Source organism: Heteronotia binoei, chromosome 11 (assembly GCF_032191835.1).
Source record: "Heteronotia binoei isolate CCM8104 ecotype False Entrance Well chromosome 11, APGP_CSIRO_Hbin_v1, whole genome shotgun sequence".
In the NCBI taxonomy this organism is placed as follows: Eukaryota; Metazoa; Chordata; class Lepidosauria; order Squamata; family Gekkonidae; genus Heteronotia; species Heteronotia binoei.
The window spans coordinates 8,773,864-8,782,303 of record NC_083233.1 but is presented as its reverse complement, the minus strand read 5'-3'; the positions used below and the strand labels follow the sequence as shown (position 1 = coordinate 8,782,303).

Below are 8,440 nucleotides of genomic sequence, written 5' to 3'. Positions count from 1 at the left end.
CATGGCACGTGAATGAGAGATGAACACAGAGGCACTTGTAGTCATTAGATGGAGCAGGCGGTGGAGCAAGCGATGGAGCCGGCGGCCAGGGATCAGTATTGCTGATTTCATTCTCGTAATCCAATTTTGATTGCTTGACGCTTCCCCACCCTACCCAGCCTCCCTTTATCTCCTTAAGTGGAGGAAATAGATAGAAGGGAGCCGTGTTGCTCTTTATGTGCTTGCATTCAAAAATCACTTCTCTTGTTCCAGTTTTTTTGAAGGGAAAACATTTGCACTCAAGAATTCCCACCTAATATATCTTGTTGCTTTTGTGTGCTTGTTTTGGCTCAGGGCTTGCGAAGGAAGAGAGGCTGATGAAACCAGAGCTGAGCTTTGCCAGAGAGCACATTATCGTCCGTGCGGGAGAGCCCTTCACCATAACCTGCAGGTAACTGATAACTTGGGAACTGGACAGGACTCATGGAGATTTACTCTTGTTAAGTGCCAGGGTTCTGTCATGCAACATGGGAGAGAGTTGAGTATCCCGAAGTGGAAGTCAAGGGGCAAAAAAGACCCTCCTCACCCTCCAAAGACAACACGACACAAGGCAGGGCATCTGCTGCACAAAAAATTCTCTTTCTGTATTCAGGCATTCATCTCCCCCCACGTGCACATCAAAAGGTATATGAGCATCTTGCATCTACAGAATGGCAAAACATGATAAATGCAATCTGTCCTCAGCACCTAAGATGATGGAAAGGATTCAGATGTCTCAGGGCAGGACGCATGCTGCAGCAGTCAAGCAAAGGACAATTTAAAATATCCCAACTTGTTTGTACTTTGCAGCTTACTGTGCAGAATGGGTGATTTCCCCCTGCCGCCGCTACTCTAGGATGATAATAAAGCAAGCATAGATGATCCTTCAGCCATGGGGCGGGTGGGGGCTTAGACCAGACCCTTGTAGTGCCCCTGGTGTGAGAAGAAGATAATGGATTTATATCCTGCCCTCCACTCCAAAGAGTCTCAGAGCGGCTCACAATCTCCTTTCCCTTCCTCCCCCACAACAGACATCCTGTGAGGTAAATGAAGATACTGGATTTATATCCCGCCCTCCACTCCAAAGAGTCTCAGAGCGGCTCACAATCTCCTGTCCCTTCCTCCCCCACAACAGACACCCTGTGAGGTAGATGAAGATATTGGATTTATATCCTGCCTTCCACTCCGAAGAGTCTCAGAGCGGCTCACAATCTCCTTTCCCTTCCTCCCCCACAACAGACATCCTGTGAGGTAAATGAAGATACTGGATTTATATCCCGCCCTCCACTCCAAAGAGTCTCAGAGCGGCTCACAATCTCCTTTCCCTTCCTCCCCCACAACAGACATCCTGTGAGGTAAATGAAGATACTGGATTTATATCCCGCCCTCCACTCCAAAGAGTCTCAGAGCGGCTCACAATCTCCTTTCCCTTCCTCCCCCACAACAGACATCCTGTGAGGTAAATGAAGATACTGGATTTATATCCCGCCCTCCACTCCGAAGAGTCTCAGAGCGGCTCACAATCTCCTTTACCTCCCCCCCCCCAACAGACCTGTGAGGTAGATGAAGATATTGGATTTATATCCCGCCCTCCATTCCAAAGAGTCTCAGAGTGGTTCACAATCTCCTTTACCTTCCTCCCCCACAACAGACACCCTGTGAGGTGGGTGAGGCTGAGAGGACTCTCACAGCAGCTGCCCTTTCAAGGACAACCTCTGCCAGAGCTATGGCTGATCCAAGACCATTCCAGCAGCTGCAAGTGGAGGAGCGGGGAATCAAACCCGGTTCTCCCAGATAAGAGTCCGTACACTACCACCACTACACCAAACTGTCTCTCCAGAAGAGGGGTGTTAGAAGCCCCTCGCTTCATTTCCTAGATGTCTGGAATCTACTTTCCATCTTCCTTTTAGCTTTTCAAACAAACCCCTCCTTCCCCCAGTGTCCAGCCTGTGAGGAAGAGAAATAAATCACAGCCATCATGTGCTGTGGTTTAAAGAGCTGCCCTAAATCCAATACATGGTCTCAATGAAAGATACCCATAAAGACTTCATAAAAAGCCAGACTGTTGATCATAACTCCAGGAGGATTTTTCACCCAGTGATAGCAAACAACACATAAAGCAGCATCACTAGCTAGATTTTTGGCTTCCACGCTTGCTTTGTGGGGTGGGAGAAAAACCTGAAAAGCCCTCCCTGGATAGCCGGTTCTAGACCGATCTTAAGCTAAGCAGGGTCAGCCCTGGCTAGTAGCTGGATGAGAGATCTCCAAGGAATACCAGGGCCAGGACACAGAGGCAGGCAGTAGCCAACCCCCTCTGAACATCTCTTGCCTTGAAAACTCCACGGGGTCACCGTAAGTCAGCCGTGACTTGATGGCACTTTCCACTTCCAGGACCGGGAAAATCCAAAATAAGATGACACACTGCTGCTTCATTGGCAGGTTTGCTGAGCGTGACATGGAGGAGGAAACTTGGTACTGCTGAAGTCGCCTGAGTCACCCATGTGCCATTTGAAGGGCATGCAGCTAAGCGGTGCCAGCCTTTCTGTTTCCATCAGTACTGACAATGGTAGAAAAGTCCTGCAAAGGCAGGAGATCCTTGGGTGCAATCGGACGGGCAGGTTGCTGTAGTAGGATCTTGCCTTTAAATAAGCCACTTGAGTTTGGGGTGGTTTCTGTCAATCGGACAGCACCCGGTTAGCTGGCCTCATAGCATCCCAGGCCTGTGATTGGTCATCCACATTGCTAATGTGCTACTACCACAGATCTGCAGCTTAGTTGCCCCCCCCCCAATTCCCAATGTGCATGTACAAAGCAGACAAGCACATATGTGCTTCTGGGCCGTGTTCTGTGGGGGTGCTGAAGCACACATCAGAGTAGGCTTGGGGGGGGCGGGGAAGGTGCATCAGACACGGAGTGGAATGATCTCACCACTCACGCGTTTCCATGGTGCTCAGATGCCCAGAAACCCACCATGGAAGTGCTTAGCCAAGGTAGCCACCGGAATTTGCTGGTGGCTATTTAATCCACATGGGAGTCATTTTAGTGTGAGGTGGGGACAAGTGGGGCAGGGAGCCAGATGTGCGTGTGTGAGCATGCCCGTTGAATCTGGAGAGGGGAGGTGGCTATGGCAGGCCAAACTGCTTGTGTGACCGCACCCCTTGTGACCCTACCACCTGCTTGGTGGTGCTGGCCATCCCACAGAAGAGGCAGGACTCCAGGGCTGCTTTACTGTCCCGATCTGTTCTGCCTTTCATGCCTCCAGGCAGAGACCTCCCGCCTCGCCCAGTGCTGCTTGAATTCCCATCCGTTCCCCATTTGTTCTGTTAATAGGGGCTTGCCTGGTTTGATGTGGCTCTGGGGAAATCACCCCTCTGAAGACGACGGGAGGTGGCGTGTCTACGAGCAGAAGTGTTCGGACAGGCCGTGGCTGACCTGCAGCACCCTTGCGACGGATCGAGCTTTCACCAGCGACACCGGCTATGTCACCTGCCTTTACAGCCAGTTCCGTTCTAGTGAAGAGCTCAAAGCCAGGATCTATGTGTTCGTCAAAGGTAAGCGCTTGGGCTCCCCGCGCCCCCCTGAATAATGCTGATGTGAGGCCAGGGCAAAGGGAAGATGGGGCTGAAGCGGGTAAAGAGGCGTCACTGCCGCAGGTTGACATGACAGCGCTTGTGGGCTGCCCGGGGACAGCAGAGGCAGGTGTCTCTAGCTAAGTTCATGGCTAGCTCCGTTGAGGGGGGAGGATAGGAGCAGGCCCAGCACAGAACCCCAATGCACCCCCCCCCCCCGGAAAAAGTTATCATGTGCCCGAAGCACGTGCATGCAGTGACGTCACCACGCTGGGCACTTAGGGGCATCTGATGGGTGCCAGGCCGCTCTATTCCCCGCTCCAGCCCACTGAGCCAAGCCGCCACTGACCTGACCGCCTTGGCTAGCAGCCGGTGGTGCCACTTGATGCCCTCTTTGCTGAAGGAGAAATGCATCTCCGGCGCTGGGGCGGCACGGAGGAGGAGGAGGCGGCGCTGTGCCGCGAAGCCCTTGGCCAGCATCAGAGAGGCTGGCAGGGCAGATGTGGGCCCGGTGATGAAGGGGAGGAACGGAGCTGCTCCGACCCCTCAGTGCCCAGAAAGAACACGCGGCACTTCCCTTCCACGGCACTCTCCGAGTTCGGGGGGGGGGCACAAGGAAGCGCTGCTCTTTTTGGGCTCTGAGGGGCCGGGGGAACTTCTCCGACCCCTAAGAGCCCAGGCGGAGGCTCAAGGAGTCAGCGAATCGCTTCGTTCCATGACTCCCGCGCACTGCCCCTGGGTAGAAGAGAGGCTCTTCAGAGCAGCTAAAAAGCAGGGAGGGCAAAGTTCCCTTCGCAGTTCATTGCCAGGCAGGGAGGATCTCTGCTCAAGAAGCTGGATGTCTCAGGGAGAGGGAGTCAAGGCAGGGCACAACCCGGCTGGGAAGTAGGAGCAGGTCTGGATCGTGACCCTGTCAGCACAAGGCATCCTGCCGGATGATTTTGGACCCTCCCAACACCTCGTCCCAGACATGCAAAGTTTGGCGAAAGCCTCCCTTAGGAGTCTCAGGAGATGATGGGAGATGAACATGCCCAAGTGCCTTTAGGGCATGCTTCGTGTCACCCCAATCACTGTTATTCAGACAATTCCCAGGAAAAACAAAACTCAAAAATACAAAAGTTGTATTGACATTTCCTGTGCTGCTGGTGCGCTCAAAGGAGATTACATGGCTGAGGAAACCTCTCCATAAAACATGCTAATTAACCCTGGGGAGCATGTTCCACATACCGAATCATCTCTTATGGAGACTTCATTCATCTATTACATATCTAGAGGACATTATACCTGTATCTTTGTTGGCATTTGCCTTGTTTTGTGGAGTAACTTGGCTCGTCTGTGTGGATTACAGTGTATATTGAGATTTCTCTGCGATACGTTAATCAGAACTGGAATTTATTAGTGCTTCAATATTGTCATATTATCGTCGTGAAAATAGTCATAGCACTTCGTTATGCTTCCGTTATTTGTGTAACTACACATTTCAGCTTATTGTGATGTTTATTGTGCCCGTAAATTTTTACAAACTTGTTTTTTCCTCTCGTGTTTGCCCCACCAAGAGCCTGGCAACCCTATTGAAAGTGGAACCATCGGCTTACCGATTGGGTTTGAAGCTGTTGTTTTCGAAAGGAGTAGGCGTGCAGCTGACATGGTGATTTAAGGAACCCAGGCAGGTGGGGTGTGAAAATCTGTGAGTCAAGTACTCCTCTTCTGAGACCAGGAGGCCATTCAAACAGGAGATAAAGAAGAATAGTGGTTTCCCTCCTGGTTCCAGGCTAATGCCGGAATCACTGAGCCTGATTCGGGTGGAAGGCTTGCTTCTCTGCCTCTGTTTCCTGACCTTGCTGTTGTTTTGTTGGCCTCCTTTGCGGAGTTCCGTAGAGCTGTGCCAGCCTGTGCCAGTACTCCGGTATCTTGAATGCAGACCTCCGCGCCATTCCGTTGGCCCGGGCTAATGAATGATCCCCAGTGGCCTCTCTGAGGCACCACATGCTATTCACTTTCGGGTAGATTTCACCTCAGCTGCGGTTGTTTTGGTGACCTTAAGGAGAGTTGTTGTGGCGGGAGGCCATATGGTTAAACAAAGAAATAGGTCGCTTGTGGTATGCAGGGCTTTCCACTGGACCCTGAAATGACTTAAGTGGTGTTTTGTTAATTAAGCTGTAAGCACCGCATAATTTCCAAAGCGTAACAGCAGAAAGTTCATTCACAGAACCTGCTGAATACATTAATGAATGTACTTAAATTGGCATTGGCATGGAGCCTCTCGCTTGAAGGAATGTCATTCCTTTGAAGCATTAACGCCGAGACCAAAATATTTAATGTTGCTACGAGCTTGGAAAGTAGCACCATCTGATGCAACTGGGTGCATGTCCAAAGAATTACTCATCTTGCTGAACATTCCCGTTGTTTCGGTGCCGTCTGGTGCCCTTTTGACCCTGTGGCTATTTCTTCTCCTTGGCCCTCACTGTCCTCGCCCTCACTGTGTCCTCTCTGTTGGGAAATGTGACTGCTGTGGCGGCCCAGTTGAATTTGACCATGAGTTGCTGAGAGGTCATTGTGTCAGCAATAGTCTCACGATGCCAGCAGCAAAATAACGTGGGGTGACCACGAGCTGGCAGAGTTTGCTGACGTGGGGGAAACTGAAGCTGGGCAAGGCAGAGCAAAGAAAACGGAGCCCAAAAGGACAGTATGGAAACAGCACACAGACATTCACAAGGAGCTCCAGAAGCGGGATTTTTGACACTCTCCAAAATGAAGGAAATAGTTCTGGCTCCGTTGTAGCTTTTGTACTTCAGGACAAACGCCTCCTTGGTATTTTAAAAGAGGAAGATGGATTTGGTAACGGCTGAGAGACACAGTCTATTCGTTTTGCTTTTGCTGCTGGAGCGTAATGTTCATTCATTGGCTGAATTTTAAGTGGGTTTCTTTTGCTCCCTCAATCATGCATTTAAAAAAACCACACCTGACCACAATCCTCACAAACAACCCATCTGCCATTTCCTCCTCCTTTTTGCAACTCCTTGGATATTTCAGTACCCCACTAACTTCACAATGTGAAACAGAGAGCAGATCCTCATTTGAATGTCTCAGGTTTCCCCGGCTCTTTTTCTTCTTCTTGATCCTGAGCCACCCAGGAGGAAAACTCCCAACATCTCCTGCATTCCACAAGCCTCACGCCTCACGCTGCAGCTGGCCCTTTCTGCACACACAGCTTGTTGCAGAGCATCTGAGCAGTCAAACTTTTAAGCTGGACTTTGGATGTGTGTTCCTGCCATATGCACCATTCTTTCTTCTCCGGTGTATTTATTGGGTATTTTAAGTATATATTCTGCACCTACAACCAAATTGCACAGTTTTTGCTTAATCCGGTTGGGAATGTCACTTGTGATGTGTTGGGGGTGGAGTTTAAAGGTGTTTTTTTTTTTTTAATTTATGCAGTTGCCTTACTGCTGTTATGCAGTAGCATCCAGTGACAGGGTCCCGTTTAAATCCTCCTTGTTCAGCTCCGTGAATGAAACTGACTAGAGCAGATGGGAAGCTCCCTGTTCTTATTGCCAAGCTCTACTGTACAGTCTGCTTCGTTATTGGCCAATGTGAAAAATGTGAGTTGACCTATCCCAGTCTTTCTCTCCCCCCTCCCCACTTACAGAGCTTGTCAATTTCATTCCACAACGCTAGAGCCACATAGAATAAACATCAGATGCTTAAGAGCAGGAAGGAAGGAAGGAAGATTGAGGAGGAGAGGACATATGAACATATGAAGCTGCCTTCTACTGAATCAGACTCCCCTCGGTCCATCAAAGTCAGTATTGTCTACTCAGACTGGCAGCGGCTCTCCAGGGTCTCAGGTTAAAACGGATAAAAGGAAGTACTTCTTCACCCAAAGGGTGATTAACATGTGGAATTCACTGCCACAGGAGGTGGTGGCGGCCGCAAGCATGGCCACCTTCAAGAGGGGGTTCGATAAAAATATGGAGCAGAGGTCCATCAGTGGCTATTAGCCACAGTGTGTGTGTGTGTGTGTGTGTATATATATATATATATATATATATATTTGGCCGCTGTGTGACACAGAATGTTGGACTGGATGGGCCATTGGCCTGATCCAACATGGCTTCTCTTATGTTCTTATGTTCAAGCTAAGGTTTTTCACACCTATTTGCCTGGACCCTTTTTAGTTGGAGATGCCAGGGATTGAACCTGGGACCTTCTGCTTACCAAGCAGGTGGGAAGAAAGCAACTTTAAATGTGTTCTCCAAGCTGTCAGGTGGCTTGGCTTGGATAAGTGATTTAAAGAGACAAATGCCTTCTCCCAGCCAGCCAGTGGGGTGGTGGGGGTTTCCAGAGCAGCAGAATGTGTGTAAGAGCCACGTGTGGCTTCTGAGCCATAGTTTGGCCACTGCTGTTCCACACTGATGATCCCCCACCTTTTGTTTCATTCAGTGCTGAGATTGTACACCAATGAAGGGGGGAAGACTGGCTAAGCAGTGGGCAGGCAGGAGGCAAGAGAAAGGAGAACAAGGTGAGCTGAGGAGGAGAATCCAGCACACTGCCGCCTCCCCTTTCTCTCCTCTCCTCGCTGCTCCCCCCCTTTTTGGCTTGCTGCCATGGGGCTTTTCCAAGCATGGGCAACCCAAAGGGGTGCGGGCTTGGTGTCTGACTGGCTAGCTTGTCAGTTGGTTTGTACTTTGGCAGCAGCAACCTCGATGTGGTCAGGGAGTGGCCTCCCAAGGGCAGGAAAAGGGAGGGGGGAAGCCTGAGGGCATCTGCCAGCTTTTGAATTTTACCTTCGGCTTTGAAGTGAAGCGAGGGGAAAGTCTGCCACAAAACAACTCTGAGAAGTTGCAAGAGGA

The 8,440-nt window shown here is 50.3% G+C and overlaps 1 protein-coding gene across 2 annotated transcripts in view; it reads left to right on the top strand.

Annotated features, from left to right (window-relative positions):
- Positions 1-334: 334 nt before the first annotated feature.
- LOC132579251 (vascular endothelial growth factor receptor kdr-like) overlaps positions 335-8,440 on the top strand; it is a 242,832-nt gene continuing 234,726 nt past the window's right edge. For both annotated transcript variants that reach the window (XM_060249494.1, XM_060249493.1), the window contains exons 1-2: positions 335-430; positions 3,349-3,569. In XM_060249494.1, coding sequence (XP_060105477.1) covers positions 357-430; positions 3,349-3,569 — 295 coding nt within the window. In that variant the 5' untranslated portion in view covers positions 335-356. The remainder of the gene's footprint in view (positions 431-3,348; positions 3,570-8,440) is intronic.